General features: G+C 42.9%; 1 protein-coding gene, 2 non-coding genes and 2 pseudogenes across 12 annotated transcripts in view; 4 read left to right on the top strand and 1 right to left on the bottom strand.

The window, feature by feature from the left end:
• Window positions 1–27,702, top strand: part of TEX14 (testis expressed 14, intercellular bridge forming factor) — a 150,603-nt gene that overhangs the window by 13,251 nt on the left and 109,650 nt on the right. For 7 of the 10 annotated variants that reach the window (XR_011561905.1, XM_070772543.1, XM_070772552.1 and 4 more), the window contains exons 1-2: window positions 24,152–24,612; window positions 27,449–27,585. Coding sequence is in view for 9 of the 10 variants with exons in the window: in XM_070772543.1 (XP_070628644.1) it covers window positions 24,515–24,612; window positions 27,449–27,585 (235 nt within the window). In the remaining variant the exon portion in view is untranslated. Of the gene's footprint in view, window positions 1–7,950; window positions 8,053–23,605; window positions 23,837–24,151; window positions 24,613–27,448; window positions 27,586–27,702 lie in introns of those variants that run through there. The other 3 variants (XM_070772546.1, XM_070772547.1, XM_070772545.1) reach the window with 3 other exon arrangements.
• On the top strand, window positions 11,687–11,840 carry LOC139177884 (U1 spliceosomal RNA; annotated as a pseudogene).
• LOC139177852 (U1 spliceosomal RNA) lies at window positions 17,497–17,660 on the top strand. The gene has a single exon (XR_011562318.1). It is a non-coding gene; the product is annotated as a U1 spliceosomal RNA (small nuclear RNA).
• LOC109574188 (DET1- and DDB1-associated protein 1 pseudogene) lies at window positions 23,328–23,642 on the bottom strand (annotated as a pseudogene).
• On the top strand, window positions 24,179–24,342 carry LOC139177841 (U1 spliceosomal RNA). Its single transcript, XR_011562307.1, has one exon. It is a non-coding gene; the product is annotated as a U1 spliceosomal RNA (small nuclear RNA).

Here is a 27,702-nt window from a genome sequence, read left to right as displayed (position 1 = left end):
TCTTTGAGAACCTGTTCTGTTGCTGAAAACTAGAATGTCTCTGCAGGCAACCAATTCCTGTATATGCTGCAGATTCACTGTATTTCATTTTCAGGATATGATATATTCTGGTTCTGCCTAGTTTCCCGATGTAGCTGTTTAGATTTCTAGTGACCTTCACACTCGTAACTTACTTGTCTTGCAGAAGCAGTTCCTGCTGCTTCTCTCCTAGAACAAATCTTGTCCATCTGTATTTAGTCCCTTCCTGACCCTTAACAATGGGAGAGGGTAATTTACAGTGTCTCCAGGGTCCTGATACAAAAAAATATGATTTCTCACTTGGCTTCTAGGTTTAAGTACTCACCTGGTAATTAACAATACTTACCTGAGTTCTGGAGCCTTTGTTTGAAAGGGAACATGAGAGACACAAAGTACATATATTTTGCAGCATGTTTTTAAAATTTGTATCAAAATAACATATTTCAAATAGTTCTTTTAGGTTTCTTATTTTTAAATTCATTTTTACTATTTAAAATTTTTATTTGTTTTTCGTTGTGGTGGGTCTTCATTGCTAAACTGGGGCTTTCTCTAGTTGCAGCGAGAGGGAGGGGCTACTCTTCACTGCGGTGCCAGGGCTTCCCATTGGCGGATTCTTAGCCTCTGTACCACCAGGAAGTCCAGTCCTTTTAGGTTTCTAAACTAAGTTGTTCTGCTTCTTCCCATTCTCCAGGTCCCGTTCAAAGGGAGACACTTTCCACTCTAAAAACAACTAAAATTTTATTCTTGTGACATTTATGAACCTCTTTGTTTCTAAACTAGTGTGCAGGATATTCTTCAATGCAGGCGTCCCCCTCTCGCTGTACCTACAGAAGGAGGTAATCAGTGAGCAAGCAAAGCTTCATTTGCGCACTCCCTACTGCTCACATTACCGCCTGAACCATCCGCACACAACCCCGCAATCCCCCAACCCTGGTCTGTGTAAAAATTTTCTTCCATGAAACCAGTCCCTGGTATCAGAAAGGTTGGGGACCTCTGCTTTAATGCATCCATTCTTTTTTTTTTTTTCATTCTTTTTTTTTTTTTCCCCCCAACTAGTACCGAGTGGCCCAAATGTGTTCTGATGTTATTACTTAATGCAATGCATTGTAACTGTGCAGTTGGACAAACTATTTCTTTTTTTTTAATTAAACTTTTTATTTTGTATTATAGTATGGCCAGTTAACAATTTTTAAAATTTTATTTAATTTAATTTATTTTAACTGTAATTTATTATTATTACAGTATAGTAGTGGTTTTTGCCATACATTGACATGAATCAGTCATGGGTATACATGGTGTGTCCCCCATCCTGAACCTCCCTCCCACCTCCTTCCTCATCCTATCCCTCAGGGTCATCCCAGTGCACCAGCCCTGAGCACCCTATCTCATGCATCGAACCTGGACTGGCGATCTGTTTCACATATGGTAATATACATGCTTCAATGCTATTTTTGACATTGTCTATGTTTGATAATGGTAAATAAAGATTTAGATCTCTTGCACCACCATTTCTTCTCTATTTTTTCCTAATATAGTTTAAAAACCATTTGGTTAAATCAGTGTTCAGTTTATATTATTCTTAGGCAAACATTATTCGCAACAGAGCATTGTCATTGAATACCATTGTTCCCTTTAATTTTATTGTTCTTCTGGTTAGTTTTTTTTTCCCTTCTGCTTTTTTTTTTCCTTCTTCTTTTTCTTTTCTGTTTTTGGCCATGCATCAAGGCATGCAGGATCTTAGTTCTGCCACCTGGGATTGAACCCATGTCCCCTGCAGTGGAAGCACAGAATCCTAACCACTGGACTGCAGTGGGTGGTGGTGGGTTAGTCACTAAGTCGTGTCCAACTTTCGCGACCCCGTGGACTGTAGGCTCCTCTGTCCTGCCAGGCTCCTCTGTCCATGGGATTTTCCAGGCAAGAACACTGGAGTTGGTTGGCATTATAGCCTCTTGTTTTCTACAAGACCAATCATATCAAGTAATCTTATTAGTTTAAATGTTGTGTTGTTTTGTTTTTCCTGGAGGTCTATCTACTTCTGTTTTTCCTCTACCTAAAACCATTGTTCTTTCAGACTGCTGCATAGGTGAAATAGTTCAAATGGGTATCAAATTCTACTGGTTGGAATTAAAATTTTCTTCATTATTTCAAAGGCATCACTTTTTTGACTTACAACCTCTGGAAGCTATTGAGAAGAATTTCTGATTCTTTATACTATTTATGTGATATGTGTGACTGATCTTTTCATTCTTAGAAAAAATGAATTATCTCTTTTATTTTCATTTTTCTGCAATTTCCTAATTTTGCGCCTTAGTGTATCTTACAGCCATTCATTGTATGGGGCACTTAATGAAAGCCCTTTCGACCTTTAGAAAGCCTTTCTTTTTTTTTTTTTTAGAACACCTTTCTATGTTGGGAAGTTGTCTTGGATTGTTTCATCAGTGATTTCCTCCCCTTGGTTTATAATTTTTCAAAAACTTTCCATATTTGGATATTAGAACTCCTACAGTGGTCCTCTGATTAGGGAAAAAACATATATATATATATATATATATATATATATATATATATATATATATTCATCTTTTTTGCTGAACCTGTGTATTCAGTTTTTTATTTCTACAATCATATCTTTAGGACCTCTTTTTTCTTTTGTTCTAAGTTTCTGCTTTGTATAGCCTCTTTTTTCTATATTTTCTTTCCTCTGGCTGTGCTGGGTCTTTGTTGCTTTGCACGGGCTTTCTCTAGTTGTGAGCTGGGGCTGCTCTTCCTTGTGGTGCTCTGGTTTCTCACTGTAGTAGCTTCTCTTGTTGTGGAGCACAGGCTCTAGGCACTCAGGCTTCCATAGTTGTGGCCCATGGGCTTTAGTTGCTCCAAGGCATGTGGAATCTTGCCGGACCAGGGATTGAACCTGTGTCCCCTGCACTGGCAGATGGATTGTTATCCACTGTGCCACTAGGGAAGTCCTGTATAGCTTCTAATACATGTTTTTCAGATGCAAATTCTTCTTTTATATCTCTGAAGATTTTAATGATTATTTTTTATTTTCTTTTTAAGTTTTCTTCTTTCTGCATAGTCTATCTCCGCCATATTGTCTTCCTTTGGTTGGTTGGCTGAGCTGCTGTTACAATTGTGTCCTCATGTTAACAAATAGGGAGCTGGTTGGAAGCTCTGAGTGCCAAGGTGAGGTAGTATGGTCTCTCTGCTTCCCTGCAGAGTGATCTGCCTACACCTTTGTAGGGGACACCCATGTCGACATCTATGGGACTTTCTTCTAGGGTGTTTACATTCCTCAGAGGAACCCTTCAGTATTCTGGAAGGTAAAGGCTTAGTTACCAGTGTTCTGGAAACCAAATGAAGGATGAGAGGGAGGAGGTGTCTGCATTCAGCCTTTGGAATGCATATGTACATCTTCTTTTCAGTAACTGTTTGAACTTTTACCTGAGTTTCAAGATTTCTCCAGAGAGCCTCAGGTGTACCTTCCTCCAGTATCACCACTCTGAATAGTGCCAGCATGGGCTGGTTATCCAGCAGCATGGGGAGAGAAGTCTGGCCATCTCTTCTGAAACAGCTTTCCATCAGCTTGGTTTCTTTTAATCTCCATTTCACCTTAAATCTGGAGTGTTTTGAGTATTGAGTATTCTGCAGTCTCAACTGGGTCTGCAGTATCAGTTGAATATTCTGTAGTATCAATTGGGTTAGTTTTCAGCTTTGTCCAGAACTGGCTTAAGAGTTGGGGGTTCCTGGTCTAGTGCAGTTATTTCTCATTTTTAACTGTCAAAAACATGTCACTGTTGTGCCTTCTGTCCTCTCCATTCTTGAAAACTGTTGCCTTTTAAAAATTGCTTTTTTGCAGTTTCCATGGGATTTTGGGAGAGAGTGAAATTTTATTCAATATACCATCTTTTCCTAGAACCCAGAATTATTTACAGTAGTGAAAAACTGAACCAGCTTAAATGTCCAGCAACAGAGGAACGACTGTATAAGTTACAGTCCAGTCATCAGATGGACTGTTATGAAGAAATTTTATGCTTCCTGTAAGCTTTTAATGACTGTTTGAAGTTAATGGGTAAAGTAATACACACAGTAGTTACATGTTGTATTATTTTGCTGTGTTTTTTTTTTTTTTTTTTGGCTGAGTGGCTTGTTTAGTTCCCCAACCAGAGATGGAATCCAGGCCCTCTGAAGTGGAAGCACAGAGTTTGAACCACCAGGAAATTCCCATATTTCAACTATTTTAAAAGAAACAAGAAAAACCCTGATCTGGAGGTATGCAGTCTAGTGGGTGCAGTAGCTCTGAATGCCAGGCAAGAAAAAGTGAGGCAGTAATATAGGCACAGGGCTTCCCTGGTGGTTCAGTGGTAAAGAACCCACCTTCAACGCAGGAGACGTGAGTTCGATCCTGGGTTGGAGAAGGAACTGGCAGCCCAGTCCAGTATTCTTGCCTGGGAAATCCCATGGACAAAGATGCCTGGCAGACTACAGTTCATGGGGTTGCAAAAGAGCTGGACACGACTGAGTGACTGAACAACAATTTAGGCACAGACTAGACTGTGCTCAAGGTCACACAGAGGTATTGCTGTGTCCTAAAATTGACTGACAGAAACCAGGCCAACCTCTCTTGACCTCCCAAGTGATTTTACCAGGGTTATATTGCTGTTTAGTAGTTTTGGTGGCTGCTTTTCACCCTATTTATAATCAGTCCCGTTAGCTCCGTGGATGTAGAAGGCAATGGCAACCCACTCCAGTACTCTTGCCTGGAAAATCCCACGGACAGAGGAGCCTGGTAGGCTTCAGTCCATGGGGTCGTGAAGAGCCGGACACGACTGAGCGACTTCACACTCACTTTTCGCTTTCATGCATTGGAGAAGGAAATGGCAACCCACTCCAGTGTTCTTGCCTGGAGAATCCCAGGGACAGCGGAGCCTGGTGGGCTGCCACCTATGGGGTCGCACAGAGTCGGACACGACTGAAGCGACTTAGCAGCAGCAGCTCCGTGGATAAGCGGGGATAAAGAAGTAGGCTCCAGTGATTGAGGCAGTTGTTGGCCCATAGCCTAATGTAAAAAACTTCACACGCACAAAATAGACGCAAGTCTCAAAAGACATTTCCTCTGAGTTGTGGAGTTGTTTGTACTACTGGGTATAGATGTTTTCCTTTGTTCATGAGATCTCCCAGGCAAGAATACTGGAGTGGGTAGCCATTTCCTTCTCCAGGGGATCTTTCCAACCCAGGGATCAAACCCCGATCTCCTGCATTGCAGATATGGATTCTTTACCATCTGAGCCACCAGGGGAGCCCCTTAACCTTGCTAGATTATGAAAACAATCTGTGTGCTTTTATAATTCCCCCTTTAAAAAAAAAAGAAAACATATCAGAACCTAAGTTTATCCATGGGGTCGCAAAGAACGACTGAGCAACTGAACTGAACTGAAGACTGATCCATTCAAAACTATCATTTCAGACCTGAAACCAAAAAGCTCGTAGAAAAGAACATAGGCAGAACACCCTTTGGCATAAATCATAGTGATATTTTTAAGATCTGACTCCTAAGGCAAAAGAAACAAAAGCAAGCAAGAATAAACAAATGGGACCTAACTAAGCTTACAGACTTTTACACAGCAAAGGAAACCATCAACTGTTAAAACAGACAACCTAATGAGAAAGTATTTACAAATAATGTGACTAATAGGAGGTTAATATCCAAAATATATATAAGCAGCTCATATAACTCGTATTGAAAAACAAACCCAATTTAAAAATGGGCAGAAGACCTGAATAGATATTTTTCCGAAAAAGATAACAGGCAAATGAATGTTAGCTCAATGTTGCTAATCATCAGAGAAATGCAGATCAAAATCACAATGATTTTCACAGTTGTCAGAATGGTTATCATCAAAAAGACTACAAATAACAAGTGTTGGGGAGAATGTAGAGAAAAGGGAACGCTTGGACACCTTTGATGAAAATGTAAATTGGTGCATCCACTGTGGAAAACAGTATAGAGGGTCCTCAAAACATTAAAAATAGAACTACTATATGATCCAGCAATTCCATTCCTCAGTATATATCCAAAGAAAATGAAAACACTAATTCAAGAAGATAGCATGCACCCCAATGTTCATAACAGCATTATTTACAGTAGCTAATATATAGAAGCAATTTAAGTGTCTATCAGCAGATGATGGATAAAGATTTATATATTTGTATCTATATAGATATAGATATATACACACACAATGGAATATTAACGAATCATCAAAAAGACTGAAATTCTGCAATTTGCAACGACATGGATAGACCTAGAGTATACAATGCTAGTGAAATAAGTCAAATGGAGAAAGACAAATACTCTGTTGTCACTTACATATGGAATCTAAAAGATACAACAAACTAGTATATATGACAAAAAGGAAGCAGACTCACAGATACAGAGAAAAAACTAGTGGTTACCAGTGGGAGAGGGAAGGAGGGAGTGGCAAGATAGGTATAGATAAGAGTACAAATTCATATGTATAAAATAAATAAACAAGGATAAATTGTATGCCACAGGGGCAATATAGCCACTATTTTGTAATAATCTTTGTTGTTGTTGGGCTTCCCTGATAGCTCAGCTGGTAAAGAATCCGCCTGCAATGCAGGAGACCCCAGTTCCATTCCTGGGTCGGGAAGATCCCCTGGAGAGGGCAGAGGAGCCTGGTGGTCCACAGGGTCACAAAGACTTGGACACAACTGAAGCGACTGAACATGCACATGCGCATCCTACTTGAAACATCAAATGTGCTACTGTTTTAAAGGAGTTGTGCTACTTTACTTGGAGAAGTAAATCCAAGAACAAGTATTTTGGGAAGTGAGAAATAAATGTGGATGGAGTAGAAAGTATAGGCAAGGTATGGTGATTACCAAGTTTATGTAGTAAAAAAGCCCAAGTCACACAGCTGTCTCTGTGAAGAGATCACAGAATTGCTTTCCCAGTTTGCAGCTCATCACCTGACTCTTCCAAATGATAGTTTGTGGTAGCAGAGACTTTCTTTTGGTCATGGTCAATTGAAAGTCTAGTCCAGAAGATACTCTGCCATTCCCACTCCCAGCAGTGTTTAGTTACCAGTCACTCTCATTTGTCTGGAGTCTGCTCTTGGCTGTTTATACTGGAGAGATGGCAGGCCATTCAGTTAACCAGCAGCCCAGGCCGTGGGTGTGGCTGCCCTGTCTCTGCTGGGGCTGAGATGTAAAGGTATGAAATGATGATGTGGAAGCAAGCTATAGAACGGGCCTAGTTGAATAGTTGTTGTTTGCTGTTTTGTTGCTAAGTCATGTCTAACTGTTTTTGCAACCCCAGGGACTGTAGCCCGCCAGGCTCCCCTGTCCATGAGATTTGCCAGGCAAGAATACTGGCATGGGTTGCCTTTTCCTTCTCCAGGGGTCCTTCCCAACCCAGGGATCGAACCCATGTCTCCTGCATTGGCAGGTGGATTCTTTACCACTGAGGCACCAGGGAGACATCTGGGAGGTGCGATTAGTTTTTGAAGAAGGAGCATGCAAGCTGAGAAATACAACAGGCAAGGACTGGGCTTTGCAGAATTGCCCCAATTAGGAAACAAGAGAGGAGAACAAACCTTCCTGAAAAAAGCTGGAGAAAGAGCAGAGGTGAGCACTTTCATAATCAGTAGGCAGTAGTGACCTTTGAAAAAAATGCAGTCATTTTCTGCTTTTGATGGAGTAGGGGGAAATGGCAAGAAAACAAGTACAGTGTGTGTTGGCCACATTAATTTCTCATGGATGGAGTGAAGGCCAAGGTGATCAGTTTGAAGACTGCTTCAAATTAAACAATCAGTATATTTTGGAGACTCCCCTTGGTCCCAGGGCTTGAGAATACCTTCCTTTTTCTCACTGACCACATCACATTGAGAGGATCCTAATCTTTTGTTCTCCTAGGTTCTCTGATGCCAAAGAGACTGTAACTGTTTTGGAGGATTTTCCAGTTTTGCTCTGGGGAGATGAATATTCCCAGTTTTTCTAACCTGATGTTCTCCACAGGTTAGTAGACCCTAACTGTAATGAGGCTTTGACCCTTGAAAATGTGAGAGGGTCAGGAGCACCAACCCTCTATGTAGTCATAAATCTGTGTATAATTTATAGTTGGCCCTCCGTATCTGCAGTTCTTCTGTATCCACACCCTCAGGTCCTGTAGTACTGTGGTACTTATTTACGGAAAAAAATCCGCACATAAGTGAACCCCATGTTGATCAAGGGTCTGTTGTATATCAGTCTATAAACCACTGAGTATAGAGGTTAAGAGCATGAAGTCACTAGTTCTGCTACTGTTGAACTGAATGGTTTTCGGTAAATTAGTTAACTGTCTTCTGCCTCATTTTCTTCATCTCCAAAGTGGACAATAATTGTGCAACTGCCTATGGGAAGAAAAATGCAGTGTAAGCATTGTGAGTTAAATTTGTACCGGGGTCTTACTGAGGACTACAGCCAAGGAAACAGCTTCTCAGTAGCTCTGAGAAACTGCTCTGAAGAGGCAAGAGAGAGGCTAGTTTATGTATGATGTTTTTTGGTGGGGAATGCAGTCAAGTAGGTGTCTTGGTAAAGGATTACTGCTAGTTTACAAAGAATAGATATCACAAGTTAATGACTTCAGGGCTTTTCTCTGTATGGGAAAATAGCAGGAAGCTGGGTAACTATCTCAGGGCCTGTTTGCCCAAAGCACAGAGCATCGTCTTATTGTCTTAATTTCCTAGGTCGGGAGCACAGAGTGCTTCATCCTTTTATCGCCTTACTCTCCTCTGAGACACAGAGTGCACTGTTGGTCAGTGACTGCAGCAGGTTAATTCATCCTTGTCGAACTCACTGATGAGCAAAACACTCTGCTTTTTTTTGTTTGTACAACCTAAACAGTAATTGTTGAGCATTAAATGAGATAATATCTGTAAAGCCACAGAATAGTGTCTTAACATGTCGGAGCTCCTCCAAAAATGTGATGTTAAACCAATGAATTCTGAACTCTTAAGATCCAGGGAAGAAAATAAGAGAATAGTACTGCAGGGGACTGTGGGATTGACAAAAGTTTAATTTTCTCGATAAAGGACACTTGTATGTGTTTGAAAGGAGAGGTGCTAAAGCCAGGTCAGCGGAAAGGGCTAAGATCACAGAGGATGGAATTGGGAGCGCATGTGGAATGAGGGGCTTCCAAGGTGACGCTAGTGGTAAAGAACCCACCTGCCAATGCAGGAGATATAAGAGATGCAGGTTTGATCCCTGGGTGGGGAAGATCCCCCTCGATCCCCTGGAGGAGGGCACGGTGACACCAAGATCTCATAGCCAGACATCGGTTCAGCAGATGATGTTGATGCTTTCACTTTGAGAAACACTGGTGGGAAAAGCATTCATTTGTACTTTGGAAATAAAGGAGAAGCTAAATTGTTTTCCTATAAGAAGAATGGGTGTGATTGGATTAGGATCGTGGTTCTCAATTCTTTTTTTTTTCATGGTTCTCAATTCTGTAAAACCTTCAGTTCAGTTCAGTCGCTCAGTCGTGTCCGACTCTTTGCGACCCCATGAATTGCAGCACGCCAGGCCTCCCTGTCCATCACCAACTCCCGGAGTTCACTCAGACTCACGTCCATCGAGTCAGTGATGCCATCCAGCCATCTCATCCTCTGTCGTCCCCTTCTCCTCTTGCCCCACAGCATCAGAGTCTTTTCCAATGAGTCAACTCTTCTCATGAGGTGGCCAGAGTACCGGAGTTTCAGCTTTAGCATCATTCCTTCCAAAGAACACCCAGGGCTGATCTCCTTTAGAATGGACTGGTTGGATCTCCTTGCAGTCCAAGGGACTCTCAAGAGTCTTCTCCAACACCACAGTTCAAAAGCATCAATTCTTTGGTGCTCAGCTTTCTTTATAGTCCAACTCTCACATCCATACATGACCACGGGAAAAACCATAGCCTTGACTAGACGGACCTTTGTTGGCAAAGTAATGTCTTTGCTTTTCAATATGCTATCTAGGTTGGTCATAACTTTTCTTCCAAGGAGTAAGCATCTTTTAATTTCATGGCTGCAGTCACCATCTGCAGTGATTTTGGAGCCCCCAAAAATAAAGTCTGACACTGTTCCCACTGTTTCCCCATCTATTTCCCATGAAGTGATGGGAACAGATGCCGTGATCTTTGTTTTCTGAATGTTGAGCTTTAAGCCAACTTTTTACTCTCCACTTTGACTTTCATCAAGAGGCTTTTTAGTTCCTCTTCACTTTCTGCCATAAGGGTAGTGTCATCTGTAAAACCTTAGGGTCCCTTTTTACAACAAATAGTAATATTTCCTTTACTGTTCATAGTATATTCATGGAAAACATGAATATTCAAGATGTTCCTAGAAAATGTAAGTTATGTAAGTTCCCCCACAATCGATGTAAATGTTCTAACTGTAATATAAAGGAGAAATAAAATATTATAATACAGTGTTTTAATATGTAAATGCTTGGCCTGGCTACCCAAGGAAGCTGAAATGTCCCCACAAACTTTAAAAATCACCCCTTGAGAGCAGTGGCATAGTCACTGAGAAGCACTGGTTTAGGTGGAGGTTTAAAACATCAGGGTAGACGGGACTGAAAAGATGTGCATAAGAAGAATGCCAAATGGCAGTGATGTGACTGCAGTTCGCATGAAATTGGGGTAGAAGGATCACAACTTCCTCCAGCAGTGCTGGGGAGAACAAGAGTAGGATCTAGGACCACATGCAGTAAGTGTGCTCTGCTGCAGCGGGAGGAAGATGAAGTGGCTGAGGGGCTAGTGGGTCACGTGGTATTAAGAGTCTGAAGAATCTAGTGAACTGAAAGGTCAGACTCCCCTCTGTCAATAAGTAGTCAGGAGGCAAGAGAAACTTACCTTGGTTCAAAACATAAAATGCTGGGAGAATAGAACAGCAACAAAACAGGTTTTATATATCTATATATAACTTAGCCAAACAGAGATGAGGAGAAAGGAAAAATCCAGAGGGCAAAGGTAGGAATGGACTCATTCTCAGAGGAGGATGCGGGATGTTAACAGAGCAGGGGCAGGAGATAAAGCCTGGGTGAGGCCTGCGCTCAGTGAGGGATCTGACTAGCTGTTTCCTCTTCGTTCTGCACAAACTGATTCTGCAAGGAGAAGCTTATCTCGAATCGTGCAGCATGAACACCGGAGTCCAACGTCAAGCCCGTAGCCAAGATACTCTCGAGTCGGATGCCCGGCTCCTCTCTCTGGGCTGGTCTGAAGTGTTGGGAGCCAGGCAAGGATGAAGTCGACTGACGACTAAAAAACTCCTCCGTGTTGGAGTGCCCCATGGGACTCCACACTGGGAGATCCGGAGACCTTCAGTTAGCCCGCCTTGGGACGCGATGGGTTTCTGTCGGGAAAGGATCCGGGCGCGGCGAGTTGTTGGAGGAAGCGGCCGGCAGGGGGCGCGGGCCGCGAGGCGGCGGTGGTGTAGGTACACGGATGGCTCAGGGCGTTTGGAACGGCGTTCCCCGGAAATACGGGCTTATCTATTAATATAAAATATATGTTAACATATAGTTCGAAAATATGTTTATTTGGATCGCTAAGATAAAGACCATTTGGAGTCGTTTCAGGAGTGACCCAGACCTTATTATAGTGGTGCATGCAGCAGCGGGTAGTGCCAAGGTCGGCCTCGGGGAAGATAACCAGGGTCAGGTGGTTTTCCCGGGGCGAGGCTCATCCATTGTACCCCAGATGTGCTGACCCCAGCCAGTTCCCCAGATGTGGAGAACTCGGTTGCAGAATTTGTGGTAGTGGGGGACTGTGTTGGTGCTTTCCCCTGTCCTCTTGGTATCTTAAATCGTTCAAGATGTTTTCTAAAAAGGATCTAGTGGCTCATCTCTAATGCTGAAGGGGTTATCACATAAGGTAGGTGGGTAGTGGTGAGTATGATACGCGGACGTAGTGAAATAGAGATCTTAAATACTAAACCACTATGAAACATTCTTCTGCCAAGTACAGGTTTTTTGGGTTTTGTCAGGATTATTTATTTAACTTCAGCTGTCTGAGCTTTAGGATCTGGGTTTACCTGAATGGTTTTGAACGTTTTTAGTTTTGGAGTGTTACAATATCTCAAATTTTTTTAGGCTGGTTATATTTTGCAGTGTGATATACCATTTTGGGTGTATGGGGATAAGAAAAAAATGTTATTAAAACTATTTTCAGTTATTTTAGCCTTTTATATGTGGTTACCAAAACTTGTAAAATTACACGTTGTTCACATTATATTCTGTTGGACGTCGTTTCTCCCTTATTTTGAAAAAGTCTCAGGAGGTCTTGCTGTGTTACTTCTATAACATGCTGCCCCTTCCTGGAATGCCCTGCCTTCCCTCATCAGTCTTTGACATTCTGCTCTCTCTTGTTGCAGCTGCCTGGGATCCACCCAAACTGCCACAGAACCTAAGATGGACTTAAACATTACTGTAGGCACAGTGCTGCATAAGGCACTTCTTTTAAAATCAGAAGAAGAAAAGATGAATTTTTAGGTGGAAAAATGTATATAGCGACGTCATCTTTTTATATCAATACGTTTTTCATGGCGGAAGGGCCCACAAAGGCAAGGGTGTACAGGACCCTTCGGTCATAATGTGGTCCTTAGCCCTTTGATTGGTGCCCTTTACTCTTTCCCTCTAATTCTGGCAGGTCTGTTTCCTCTACAGTTGGTGGAAGGGAGACTCTATCTCCACATGATTACTCTTAGTATCTCCAGTGCCTTAGGCTAGTCGCTGGCACCTTAAGTTTAGGGGGCTGTAAGTGACTAGTTACACATGAGTAACAGCTTGAGAACAGGTTTTTGGTTTTGTTTTTTTTCATCATTAGTAGCACTCATAGAAACTCATAGATCCCTTGTGAATGTTGAAAATACTGGAGTAGGCAATGTGGTCATCAGAAATAAAGTTCCCATGAGGATTTATTGTATAACACAGGGAAGTCCACTCAATACTGTGTAATGGCATATATGGGAAAAGAATCTCTAAAAGAGTGGATCTATGTATATGTATTACTGATTCACTTTGCTCTACAGTATAAACTAATACAACATTATAAATCAACTATATACCAATAAAATTTAAAAAAAGAAAGAAAGAAAAAGACTTCCTCACCATAGCAAAAAGAGCCTTAGAATGTCTATGAAATCATACCTTGGGGGACACAGTCATAGAGGACTCAGAGCTGTGGTCAGCCTGGCATTCATGGAAACAGCAATACCATGGAAACAGCACACCATCTGGAATGAAATTAGGATGGTAGATCAATAATGAAATTATAACATATAACTGAGGTGGGCTGGGTCACACTTTGTGGATGACAGTATCTAGCAGGTGTCTAAGTAGAGTGACTGTGGTTTATACTGCAGAGCCCTGTGGATGGGAAATGTATAAAACCAGGGCCAGTGTGCATCTCAAGTGCCTCAGAATGGGTTTGCTCCCCAAAACATAGGGTGTGTGTGTGTCGAGTGTCTATAGAGTTGCTCAAGCTGGTAATAGACATTTAGATTCAGTTGTCAGCACCATGGACTTCTTAACTATCAGACCTGCTCAGTGAGCTTATATAACAAAAGGCAGCTTTCAAAAATTACTGCCACACATCATATTTCTGAACACACTCTCTCCTTGACTCCCATGAGGCAAAGATATGAGTGGAAATTCAGAGATGGGTGAGACTCACAGACTGAGGGCCATGTCTGTTGGGACAGAACATCTTAGCTGGCAGAGGCAGCCGTGATCTGAGAGAGGTGGGTGGGTGTGCTGGTGCTGCCCCTCCCCAGGAGTGCAGGAATGCGCCAAACATCTGCTCTGCTGAGGGGCGGGCTGTGCCTCTCCACCCTGGCTTATTTGGGGCCTGAGTTAGTTGGTCACTGAGTTGTTTTATTCTGTGTGTCAATATATTAATATGTATATATACAGACACACACACACACACACACAGACATATATTCACTATAATTATTATTGTTCATGTTCAGTTGCCCAGTCATGTCCAACTCTTTGCCATCCCATGGACTGCAGCACCAGGCTTCCCTGTCCTTCACCAGCTCCCGGAGCTTGCTCAAACTCATGTCCATTGAGTTGGCAATGCCATCCAACCATCTCATCCTCTGTTGTCCCCTTCTTCTAGCCTCAGTCTCTCCCAGCATCAAGGTCTTTTCCAGTGAGTCGGCTCTTTGCATCAGGTGGCCAGAGTAATGGAGCTTTGGCTTCTTCAGCATCTCGCTCCAATGAATACTCAGGGTTGATTTCCTTTAGGATTGATTGGTGTGATCTTGCAGTCCAAGGGACTCTCAAGAGTCTTCTCCAACACCACAGTTCAAAAGCATTAATTCTTCGGTGCTCAGGCTTCTTTATAGTCCAACTCTCTCATCCATACATGACCACTGGAAAGTAATGTCTCTGCTTTTAAATACACTGTCTATGTTTGTCATAGCTTTTCTTCCAAGGAGCAAGCGTCTTTTAATTTCATGGTCTATCATTGTTTCCCCATCTATTTGCCATTAAGGATGGGACCAGATAACATGATCTTTGTTTTTGGAATGTTGAGTTTTAAGCCAGTTTTTTTCACTTTATCATCTTCATCAAGAGGCTCTTTAGTTCCTATTTGTTTCCTGACATTAGGGTGGTGTCATATCTGAGGTTGTTGATATTTCTCCTGGCAATCTTGATTCCAGCTTGAGTGAGCTTCATTCAGCCTGGCATTTCGAATGATGTACTCTGCATATAAGTTAAATAAGCAGGGTGACAATATACAGCCTTGATGTACTCCTTTTCCTATTTGGAACCAGTCTGTTGTTCCATGTCCAGTTCTAACTGTTGCTTCCTGACCCGTATATAGGTTTCTCAAGAGGCATGTCAGGTGGTCTGGTATTCCCATCTCTTTCAGAATTTTCCAGTTTCTTGTGATCCACACAGTCAAAGACTTTGGCATAGTCAATAAAGCAGAAGTAGATGTTTTTCTGGAACTCTCTTGCTTTCTCGATGATCCAGCGGATGTTGGCAATTTGATCTCTGGTTCCTCTGCCTTTTCTAAAACCAGCTTGAACATCTGGAAGTTCACAGTTCACGTATTGCTGAAGCCTGGCTTGGAGAATTTTGAGCGTTACTTGACTAGCGTGTGAGATGAGTGCAATCATGCGGTAGTTTGAGCATTCTTTGGCATTGCCTTTCTTTGGGATTGGAATGAAAACTGACCTTTTCCAGTCCTGTGGCCACTGCTGAGTTTTCCAAATTTGCTGGCATATTGAGTGTACTAATAATTATCATTGTTCTGAGAGGGTAAAATCAAGCACAGATACCTAAAATATGGTAGAGTCACAATTTGAACCTAAGTCTATCTGATGCTAAAGCCTGTGTTTAGAACTAAATACGGTGCCACATATTTCTTATAGTGGTTCCACCAGGACTTGGTCTTCTCATTATGAAGAAAAAAGGAGTCTAACAATATTATTGAAAGTCTGCCTCCTGTATTTCACAACCTGTTACACTGATATCATTTCAGTGCGCTTCTTTTCAGTGCTTTTCCTTAAGGATATACATTTTTACAAAACTGCAGTCATGGTATACATACCATTTCATATCTTTTTTTCCTCTTAACCTTTTGTCTTTCATGTTGTTCATTATTATATAATGTGTCTTTCATGTTCTTACTATTGTATGTTTAATACTCCATTTCCCTGCTGCTTTGATTCTAGGATTTGGGGGTGGTTTTGATTTTTTGTAATAATATAATAAATACCATGTGCATAGGGCACTGTCTTTCTCTTACTTTCTACAGTTAAATGACATTTACCATTCAAAATGTACGAACATACTTTGGGCAATAGATGTATATAATTAGGGTTAAAGTTTCCCTGAGCCACCAGGGAAACCCAATATTATAGTCATGTTTCCGAGTATGTAGGAAAAACACATTAATCCATTCTTGTGTGTTATACTAACATATGTTACTTTGCATTTTGATTCATTTCCTTTAAGCATCTTAAATGCTTTTCTGTATTTTCCTGATTCCCTACAGGGGAAATTTTATCACTATTATAATAATTAAAAATACTCTCCCAAAATACAAAACAAAGCACTTAAAAAATCATACAGACTAAGAGGAAAATAACTGCCAAGAGGTTGCAAAATATGCCACTCCCAACTGTGTCACTGTGGCATAAGGATTATTTTTAAGCCAGAAGCATTGAAAAACAGCAAATATGTAAAAAGAGTGGTCTGGCCTCCCTTTCTAACACAGGGGAAAGAAAGATTTCAGAGAAGAGGGATAACGCCCAGAGATTTCTGCACAAACAGGTCTTGTTAAAATCATTATCTTTTTTAACCTCCCCATGTATGCTACTTGCTTCTCCACAATTGTCTCTCTTTTGTTCAACTTAATATAAAAACATTTAGGTTTCCACTTCTTTGGGTCTTCATTTCCTTATGAGGGCTCTTGTGTCAGATAAACTTAAGTTAAATAAATTAGTATGGTTTGTCCTGTTAAATTGTGTATTCCAATGTAATTTTCAGGCTGGGCCAGAGACTCCAATAGAATAGAGGTAAAGGTTTGCCTCCCGCACACTACTAAACCCTTGACACTATAGTTGCTGCAGAGTTGTTTTGCCCAGAGCGCCTAGCTAGCAAGGGTAGAAAGGAAAACACAGTGCCTTGTCAATTTTCGCTGTCTAAAAAGAACAGAGGAGCACTTGCTTTGTTACTCAGTCCAGGCCAGATGCTGCTTGCCTTTGCGCTGAGAACTGCAAGACTTGAATCTTGTAGAAGTCGGATTTGTGCCCCAAAGACACGGACACCTGCCCAGGAGAGCAGTGGCTTGGGTGGGGTGGCAAGGCTGGAGGTCGCATTTGACGCGCATTCTGTTCAGCTCTCACAGAAACCCTGTGAGGCAGGGAGTATTATTCCCACTTTACACTTTTGGGAAACGGTGATTGAGAGAGACTTGCGGGTATCACCTAGTTACAGAGTGGTGCGGCGATTCAGACTCAGCAACCAATCTTGCTACCCTCTTCCACTGAGGGCCGCGCCCCCGCCGTGCCCTGCTCTGCCCTCCGCACGCTGCTCGGACTCCACCCCCGTAACGAAGCTCCACCGAATTTTGCGTCTGTCTGCGAAGACGAAGAATTGAAAAATCTCAGCTACACTTGGTCTTTGGGGTCGGGCGCCAGGCAGAGCTAGAACGAACTAGACGCTTGTCCAAAAGCAGTGACGTCAAATGACAAGTGACAAGAGGTGGGGATATGTAGATGAGGGGCGCGGTGGCTGCTGTCTCGATTTCATTTTTCGCCGGGTAGAATTTCCCCTGAACGTCCAAAGGATGTATCTTGGTCACTGTCATATAAATAGTCCTTCAGTTTCCCATTGAAGGCCGAAAGAGCTTGGAATATAATTGACCATAACTCTGTAGTGTGTTGAGTTCGAGGGTGACGTCCCAGACAAAAGTTCCAACTCATACTTACCTGGCAGGGGAGATACCATGATCACGAAGGTGGTTTTCCCAGGGCGAGGCTTATCCATTGCACTCCGGATGTGCTGACCCCTGCGATTTCCCCAAATGTGGGAAACTCGACTGCATAATTTGTGGTAGTGGGGGACTGCGTTCGCGCTTTCCCCTGGTATGATTTGTGAAAGTAAAGACATAGAATCTTGTTGTGCAGCTTTGATGTACCTATCTCGTGTTTTGTAGTTTTTGGTTTTCCTGAGGCTCAAACGATACGCATTTTCCCCTTCAGCAATGTGGAAAACCTTATTTGGACTTTCTTTGTGGCTCAGCTGGTAAAGGATTTGCTTGTAATGCGGAGTCCTGGGTTTGATCCCTGGTTTGGGTCATTCTCTTGGAAAGGGGATAGGTTCAGATCAGATCAGTAACTCAGTCGTGTCCGACTTTTTGCGACGCCATGAATCACGAATCACAGCATGCCAGGCCTCCCTGTCCATCACCAACTCCCGGATGCCATCCAGCCATCTCATTCTCTGTCTTCTCCTCTTGCCCCCGATCCCTCCAAGCATCAGAGTCTTTTCCAATGAGTCAACTCTTCTCATGAGGTGGCCAAAGTACTGGAGTTTCAGCTTTAGCATCATTCCTTCCAAAGAAATCCCAGGGCTGATCTCCTTCAGAATGGACTGGTTGGATCTCCTTGCAGTCCAAGGGACTCTCAAGAGTCTTCTCCAATACCACAGTTCAAAAGCATCAGTTGTTTGGTGCTCAGCTTTATTCACAGTCCAACTCTGATATCCATACATGACCACTGGAAAAACCATAGCCTTGACTAGACGGACCTTTGTTGGCAAAGTAATGTCTCTGCTTTTGAATATGCTATCTAGGTTGGTCATAACTTTCCTTGCAAGGAGTAAGCATCTTTTAATTTCATGGCTGCAGTCACCACCTGCAGTGATTTTGGAGCCCAGAAAAATAAAGTCTGACACTGTTTCCACTGTTTCCCCATCTATTTCCCATGAAGTGATGGGACCAGATGCCATAATCTTAGTTTTCTGAATGTTGAGCTTGAAGCCAACTTTTTCACTCTCCTCTTTCACTTTCATCAAGAGGCTTTTTAAAGTTCCTCTTCACTTTCTACCACAAGGGTGGTGTCATCTGCATATCTGAGGTTATTGATATTTCTCCCGGCAATCTTGATTCCAGCTTGTTTTTCTTCCAGTCCAGCGTTTCTCATGATGTACTCTGCATATAAGTTAAATAAGCAAAGTGACAATATACAGCCTTGACGAACTCCTTTTCCTATTTGGAACTAGTCTGTTGTCCCATGTCCAGTTCTAACTGTTGCTTCCTGACCTGCATACAGATTTCTCAAGAGGCAGATCAGGTGGTCTGGTATTCCCATCTCTTTCAGAATTTTCCACAGTTTATTGTGATCCACACAGTCAAAGGCTTTGGCATAGTCAATAAAGCAGCAATAGATGTTTATCTGGAACTCTCTTGCTTTTTCCATGATCCAGCGGATGTTGGCAATTTGATCTCTGGTTCCTCTGCCTTTTCTAAAACCAGCTTGAACATCTGGAAGTTCACGGTTCACATATTGCTGAAGCCTGGCTTAGAGAATTTTGAGCATAACTTGATTAGCGTATGAGATGAGTGCAATCATGCGGTAGTTTGAGCATTCTTTGGGATTGGAATGAAAACTGACCTTTTCCAGTCTTGTGGCCACTGCTGAGTTTTCCAAAGTTGCTGGCATATTGAGTGCAGCACTTTCACAGCATCATCTTTCAGGATTTGGAATAGCTCAACTGGAATTCCATCACCTCCACTAGCTTTGTTCGTAGTGATGCTTTCTAAGGCCCACTTGACATCACATTCCAGGAGTGATCACACCATCGTGATTATCTGGGTCGTGAAGATCTTTTTTGTACAGTTCTTCTGTGTATTCTTGCCATCTCTTCTTAATACCTTCTGCTTCTCTTAGGTCCATACCGTTTCTGTCCTTTATCGAACCCATCTTTGCATGAAATGTTCCTTTGGTATCTCTGATTTTCTTGAAGAGATTCCTAGTCTTTCCCATTCTGTTGTTTTCGTCTATTTCTTTGCATTGATCCCTGAAGAAGGCTTTTTTATCTCTTCTTGCTATTCTTTGGAACTCTGCATTCAGATGTTTATATCTTTCCTTTTCTCCTTTGCTTTTCGCTTCTCTTCTTTTCCACAGCTATTTGTAAGGCCTCCCCAGACAGCCATTTTGCTTTTTTGCATTTCTTTTCCATGGGGATGGTCTTGATCCCTGTCTCCTGTACAATGTCACGAACCTCATTCCATAGATCATCAGGCACTCTGTCTATCAGATCTAGGCCCTTAAATCTATTTCTCACTTCCGCTGTATAATCATAAGGGATTTGATTTAGGTCATACCTGAATGGTCTAGTGGTTTTCCCTACTTTCTTCAATTTAAGTCTGAATTTGGCATTAAGGAGTTCACGGTCTGAGCCACAGTCAGCTCCTGGTCTTGTTTTTGCTGACTGTATTGAGCTTCTCTATCTTTGACTGCAAAGTATATAATCAATCTGATTTCGGTGTTGACCATCTGGTGATGTCCATGTATAGAGTCTTCTCTTGTGTTGTTGGAAGAGGGTGTTTGTTATGACCAGTGCATTTTCTTGGCAAAACTCTCTTAGTCTTTGCCCTGCTTCATTCCGTATTCCAAGGCCAAATTTGCCTGTTTTCTTGACTTCCTACTTTTGCATTCCAGTCCCCTATAATGAAAAGGACATCTTTTTTTGGGTGTTAGTTCTAAAAGGTCTTGTAGATCTTCATAGAACCGTTCAACTTCAGCTTCTTCAGCATTACTGGTTGGGGCATAGACTTGGATTACTGTGATATTGGATGGTTTGCCTTGGAAACGAACAGAGATCATTCTGTTGTTTTTGAGATTGCATCCAAGTACTGCATTTCGGACTCTTTTGTTGACCATGATGGCCACTCCATTTCTTCTGAGGGATTCCTGCCCGCAGTAGTAGATATAATGGTCATCTGAGTTAAATTCACCCATTCCAGTGCATTTCAGTTCGTTGATTCCTAGAATATCAGCATTCACTCTTGCCATCTCTTGTTTGACCACTTCCAATTTGCCTTGATTCATGGACCTGACATTCCAGGTTCCTATGCAATATTGCTCTTTACAGCATCGGACCTTGTTTCTATCACCAGTCCCATCCACAGCTGGGTATTCTGTTTGCTTTGGCTCCATCCCTTCATTCTTCCTGGAGTTATTTCTCCACTGATGTCCAGTAGCATATTGGGCACCTACTGACCTGGGGAGTTTCTCTTTCAGTATCCTATCATTTTGCCTTTTCATACTGTTCATGGGGTTCTCAAGGCAAGAATACTGAAGTGGTTTGCCATTCCCTTCTCCAGTGGACCACATTCTGTCAGATCTCTCCACCATGACCCACCCGTCTTGGGTTGCCCCACAGGCATGGCTTAGTTTCATTGAGTTAGACAAGGCTGTGGTCCTAGTGTGATTAGATTGACTAGTTTTCTGTGAGTATGGTTTCAGTGTGTTTGCCAGGTTACTCCACTCTAACTCTGGCCTGGAGAATTCCATGGACTATAAAGTCGCAAAGAGATGGACACGACTGAGCGACTTTCACTTCACTTAGAAGCAAGGCAGCAGTCTATTTCTGGTATCAAGTGAGGAATATTATGTGGATAGACAAATCTGCTGGGCTAATCCATGCACTTTCAAAGAGCTGAATTCAACCTCTTGTGTGGCTCTGCTGGTAAAGAATCTGCCAGCAATGCTAAAGACCTGGATTCGATTCCTGGACTGGGAAGATCCTCTGGAGCAGCAAAAAGGCTACCCACTCCTGTATTCTGGCCTGGAGTATTCCATCGACTGTATAGCTCTTGGGGTCACAGAGTCAAACACAACTGAATGAGTTTTTAAAAAATGGTTTAAAAGTAAGCTTTCACTATTCTAGGAATGAAATGGGCTGTTTTCTTTATTCTGTGGGAAAGACTGTAGAAGGCGATTTCTATACATTTTGGCTTTATGGTCCCCTTTCTGTGTTTTCAAAACCAGTAATTTTTCATCTGCTGCCATCAACCTTCCATCCACCACCTTTTATTTTTTCCAGATGAGAAAGCTCCTTTTATTGGGGTGGAAATGATGCACCAAACTAGTCCCTGATAAAAATACTTAGATCTTCAAGATATGGAGATGATACTTAACTATAATGATCAAAATCATCACATAGATCACAGCCTTATGTAAATCAGTGAAGCTATGAGCCATGCTCTGGAAGGCCACACAAGATGGCCAGGTCATAGTGGGAAGTTATGACAAAATGTGGTCCACTGGGGAAAGGAATGGCAAACTCCTTCAGCCTTCTTGCTGAACTCCATGAACAGTATGAAAAGGCAAAAAGATAGGACACTGAAAGATGAACTCCCCAGGTTGGTAGGTGTACAATATGCTACTGGGGAAGAGTGGAGAAATAGCTCCAGAAGGAATGAAAAGGCTAAGCCACGAAATTAAAAGACACACTCCTTGGAAGAAAAGTTGTGACAAACCTATACAGCGTATTTAAGACCAGAGACATCACTTTGCTGACAAAGTTCTGTATAGTCAAAGCTATGAGTTTTCCAGTAGTCATGTATGGATGGATGTGAGAGTTGGACCATAAAGAAAGCTGAGTGCCGAAAAATTGATGTTTTCGGACTGTGGTGCTGGAGAACACTCTTGAGACAGCAAAGAGATCAAACCAGTGGATACGAAAGGAAATCAACTCTGAGGATTCATTGGAAGGACTGATGGTGAAGCTGAAGCTCCAGTCCTTTGGCCACCTGATGCAAAGAGCTGACTCATTAGAAAAGACCCTGATGCTGGGAAAGATTGAAGGTGGGAGGAGAAGGGGACGACAGAGGATGAGATGATTGGATGGCATCACCAACTCAATGGACGTGAGTTTGAGCAATTTCTGGGAGACAGTGAAGGACAGGGAAGCCTGGCATGCTGCAGTCCATGGAGTTGGTGCCTTAGCAACTGAACAAGATTGGGAAGAGCTGACTTCTCCCACTTATTCAAGCTCAGAGCAAGGTCTGGGCAGAGTAAGTCCCTGTGGAACGTGTGACAAGGCGAAGTGTTTGAGACCTGGACCAGCAGATGGGAACCAAGAGAAGAGCCCCCACCCATGAGGACCAGCTGCAGCAGGACCCTGAATCTAGACCCTCGGAGAGAGGCTCCAGTTTTCCAGAGGACTAGGCGGCAAGAGGGAGAAGGCAATGGCAACCCACTCCAGTACTCTTGGCCTGGAAAATCCCATGGGCGGAGGGGCCTGGTGGGCTGCAGTCCATGGGGTCGCTAGGAGTCGGACACGACTGAGCAACTTCACTTTATTTTTTCACTTTCATGCATTGGAGAAGGAAATGGCAACCCACTCCAGTGTTCTTGCCTGGAGAATCCAAGGGACTGGGGAGCCTGGTGGGCTGCCGTCTATGGGGTCGCACAGAGTCGGACACGACTGAAGCGACTTAGCAGCAGCAGCAGCAGGGAGCAAGAGGACGGGGGAGCTGAAGGAGGAGGCAGCGAATAACAATTTATTTGTTAAAAAAAAAAGTACACCTACCAACATCACACTAGTGGGTCTGACATCCCCTTAAATCATAAGTTGGTAAACTTACAACATCAATAAAAACACAAGGAAAATAAATACATTGGCTTTATCATATTGGAAGTGGTGTGAACGGTGGGACGTGGGCAGACCGGCGGGCAGGCGAGGAGCAGACAGCACAGGAAGCGTCTGAGTTGGGACCGTGAGTCTCAAGGGTCCTCGTCTCAGTCGTCCCAGTCCTGGCTGTAGATCCGTGGGATCTTGCACGGGGACGCCCAGCTCTCAGCCTCGAGGTTCACTTGCTCCTGGTCTGTCTTTTCGGCGGCATTCTTTTTGTCTCGTTGCTGTTGTAGGTAGCGCAAAAGAATGTTTGTTTTTTCTGTCACAATTATCTGTTCAGACGGGTACTCCTGAGTGGGCAGGTAGATTGGTAGACGTCGGTTCGAGGCTTTGCTTAGACAGTTGGCATGGAAGCTACTAAAATTGCTTTTGTTGTCGACAGGCAGCCCTTTCAAGAAATCAGCCATCTTCTGTTTCATCCGTCGTCTCCGTCTTCTGCTCTCTCCGTCGTCGCTGTTGTTGCCGCCGCCGCCACAGCTGCCTTTTTAGCTGCCTGCTTCCTCTTATAAAGAGGGCCGTTGATTACATTAGGCGCATCTGGATAATTCGGACTATTCCCGCCCCACCCAGTCTCAAAGCTAATCGCATCCCTACAATCTGTTCTGTCACAAAGGTGGGTTACATTCCCGGCCCCGGGGATTAGGCCCAGAGCGCCTCCGTGTCTGTCAGTCAGCCTATCACGAGGCCCCTGGTACAGTCGGCGCTACGGAGTGACGTCACTAAGGTGCGCGGAGTATGTAAATGAGCTCGGCGTAGGCTGGCTCGGTTCAGAATTGTAAAGTGTTTGTATTATTTTGCAAATATTGCGGTACTCGCAATGTGCTTGTCAGGCCTTTATAGTTGGGAGAAGCCGTTATTTCGTAAGTGAGGGTGTAGAGTTTTCGGTGAAGAGAGTGACCGTAAGTGCGAAGTGTTTGGAACGTGAGGCTGAGGCGGCAGGCAGGGCGAGCAACTCATACTTACCTGGCAGGGGAGATACCATGATCACGAAGGTGGTTTTCCCAGGGCGAGGCTTATCCATTGCACTCCGGATGTGCTGACCCCTGCGATTTCCCCAAATGTGGGAAACTCGACTGCATAATTTGTGGTAGTGGGGGACTGCGTTCGCGCTTTCCCCTGACACTCTATTGGTCTAAAAAAAAAGATTATACAGTTTTTAGATGAGTGTTAGGTTTATAATAACCCCGTAAAGTTGAATCTATGATCGATGTTAAGTTGTGGGATAGGAAAAAGGCAGTGAAAACCCCCTGCCGGTACTCTTGCCTGGGGAAAAAAAAACAGGAATCGTGGAATGTGGTGGGTTGTGCTGTTTATGGGGGTTGCATGGAGTCGGATACGACTGAAGCGACCTAGCAGCAGCAGATATGGGGTACTGGCTCCATTTTTCAGGTGAGAGTACTGGAGTGGGGTAGCATTTATCATTTTTCGGGGGGGTTTTCCAAATCCCTATATTCTGTACTGCGGGTGGATTTTTTACCAACTGAGCTACTAAAAGACCAAGAATACTAAAGCCCAAGAATACTCAAGTGGGTAGTCTTTTTTTATCCAGCGGATCTTCCCAACCCAGGAATACCAACCAGGGTATACCGGCATTTGGGGCGGATTCTTTCGTCTGAGCCACTAGGGCAAGTCGAAATCCGTTTAGTTATTGGGTTCAGTTCAGTCGCTCAGTCGTGTCCGACTCTTTGCGACCCCATGAGTTGCAGCACGCCAGGCCTCCCTGTCCATCACCAACTCCCGGAGTTCACTCAGACTCACGTCCATCGAGTCGGTGATGCCATCTAGCCATCTCATTCTCTGTCGTCCCCTTCTCCTCTTGCCCCCAGTCCCTCCTAGCCTCAGTTTTTTTCCAATGAGTTAGCTCTTCGCATGAGGTGGCCGAAGTATTGGGAGTTTCAGCTTTAGCATCAGTTCTTACAAAGAACACCCAGGACTGATCTCCTTTAGAATGGACTGGTTGGATCTCCTTGCAGTCCAAGGGACTCTCAAGAGTCTTCTCTTGAGTCTTATTGGGTTAGTCGGCCAAATTTACAGTACTGAAGTGTTCGTTTAGCTTCAGTTTTCAGGGGGAATTACCGATTAAGTAGTTGCAGGAGCTGGTTGGTTAAAAATATGTTTTAGTAATGTTCAGAACCGTTTTATTTAATTTTTTTTAAATATTTGCTTGCAGTTTATTTTGGTTTTTCTAAATAGACATTCACATCTGTAAACAATAGGATGTTGGTTTCAGCCCCAACCCCCGATTCCTTACAAGTCTTTGTTCTCACACATTGGTTAGAACTGCCATTTGCTGCTGTTAGTCACTAAGCCGTGTCCGGCCCTGTTGTACTCCATGGACCGTTGCACACTAGACTCCCCATGGGATTTCCCAAGCAAGGGTACTGGAGTGGGTTGCCATTTCCTTCTCCATCAGAACCGTTTTAAATGCTATTACTCCACAATGATATTTTTTTTAAAAGAATCTCTGAGGGTGACTGGAAAAAAATTCTAAAAGGAAGTAAACTGAAAAGTACACAGGAAGTGGAAGTTAGCATATACATGATTAACAGTCGACGCTTAATTTTTGCAGCTTTAGGAAACATATGAAAGAAGCAGGTCTGGAGATTTGAATAGTTTATGTCAAAATGTCATACATTGGTGTAAATGCAATTAAAAAAATTTTAAAGGTCAACGTTAAAATCACTTTTAAAATAATTATTTTTGCCAGCACTGGGTCTTAGTTACTGCTGGAGGTTTTTCTCTAGTTGGGGAAATGGGGGCCACTTGTTGCAGTGCGCGGGTTTCTTGTAGAGTGTGGGCTCAGTAGTTGTTGCCCAGGGACCTAGTTGCCCCATGGCATGTGGGATCTTCCCAGACCAGGGATCCAACCCGGATTCTGTGCATTGATAGGTGGATTCTTGACCATTGAACCATCAGGGATGTTCTAAAATGACTATTATTTAAAGAACAAAACAAGAATTAAATATTGATGAAGATCTGGGAAAATTTGGACCCTTTTTCACTGCTGGTGGTAATGTGAAATGGTGCAGTCACCATTCTAGTGTGCATAGGTTCTAGTGTGCATGACAGCAGCTAACAACTATAGAGAGTTCCTTGGTTCCAGGCAGAGTTCTAAGCACTTTACAGAGTACTCCCATTTATAGATGAGGAAATTGAGGCCCATGAAAGGTTAAATAATTTCTTCAAGGTCACACAGGGAAGTGACACAGCCAGGTTGAGAACTTCAGAGTCTGAACTATGAACCCAATCCACAGACTGTCTACCCTCTGCATAAATGACTGCATTTGTATACTGTTTGTTCTTTTTTGGACCAGAGTTATTGTGGTGCAGAATTTTTAAAATATTTATTTGTATTTATTTTGGCTGCACCGGGTCTTAGTTGCAACATGCTGGATCTTCTGGTCTTGGCATGAGATCTAGTTCTCCTACCAGGGATTAAACCTGGGCACCCTGCATTGGGAGTGCCAAGTCTTAGCCGCTTGACCCCCAAGGAAGTCCCCTAACTTTTCAAAGTGAATGCCCTCCTGGGAATTCCCTGGTAGTCCAGCAGTTAGGACTTCCCACTTTTAAGGGTTCGAGTTCAATCCGTGGTCCAGAAAATAGGATCCCATAAGCCTCAAGGCCAAAACAAAACAAAACACACACTCAAAAAGTTAATACTCTCCTAATGGTCTTGATGATGCAATACATGTGTATTTCTAATTCTACTTCTTGGTATCATCACTTTTTCACTCCCTACTGCTGCTGCTAAGTCGCTTCACTTGTGTCTGTGTGACTCCATAGACTGCAGCCCGCCAGGCTCCCCCATCCCTGGGATTCTCAAGGCAGAAATACTGGAGTGGGTTGCCATTACCTTCTCCGTTTTCACTCCCAGGAATTGACAAAAATATTGAGTTCTTCAATTTCAACAGTAACATTGAGAATAAAATTTAATCTTTTAGAATTTATTTTTATTTATTTAATTTTGGCCATGCCTCAAGGTATGCAGGATTTTAGCTCCCTGACCAGAGATCAAATTCAGATCCCCTGCTTCAGGAGCTCGGGGTCTTAACTGCCGGACTGTCAGAGAAATCCCTAATCTTGGAGAATTTCCATAGTTGTCCCTCAATCCTATTCATTATAAATGAAAATGGACAAGAAGTGAAAGAAATGTGAAAGAATCGAGGCTTTTTCCTTGCATTTCTGGTTCAGTTAGAAATAAGTATGTTGCTTTCTTTTGAAACAGGATGTCTCGGGCTGTTCACCTTCCAGTCCCCTGTCCTGTTCAGATTGGTTCCTTAAGAAATGACTCCTTGGAAGCACAGCTTCATGAGTATGTCAAACAGGGGAACTATGTGAAAGTGAAGAGGATTCTTAAGAAAGGTAGGCATCATATTAAAATAGCACATGCAACTTGATTCACATTACTGAATAGCATTGGAAGGAAAACCAGGTATATCATAAGACTATGAATTCTTGGGGGAATTGGAAGTTAAATTT

This window comes from Bos indicus, chromosome 19 (assembly GCF_029378745.1).
Source record: "Bos indicus isolate NIAB-ARS_2022 breed Sahiwal x Tharparkar chromosome 19, NIAB-ARS_B.indTharparkar_mat_pri_1.0, whole genome shotgun sequence".
NCBI classification, from domain to species: domain Eukaryota; kingdom Metazoa; phylum Chordata; class Mammalia; order Artiodactyla; family Bovidae; genus Bos; species Bos indicus.
Note: the sequence above shows the minus strand (reverse complement) of the source record. Positions and strands in the feature narration are given on the sequence as shown.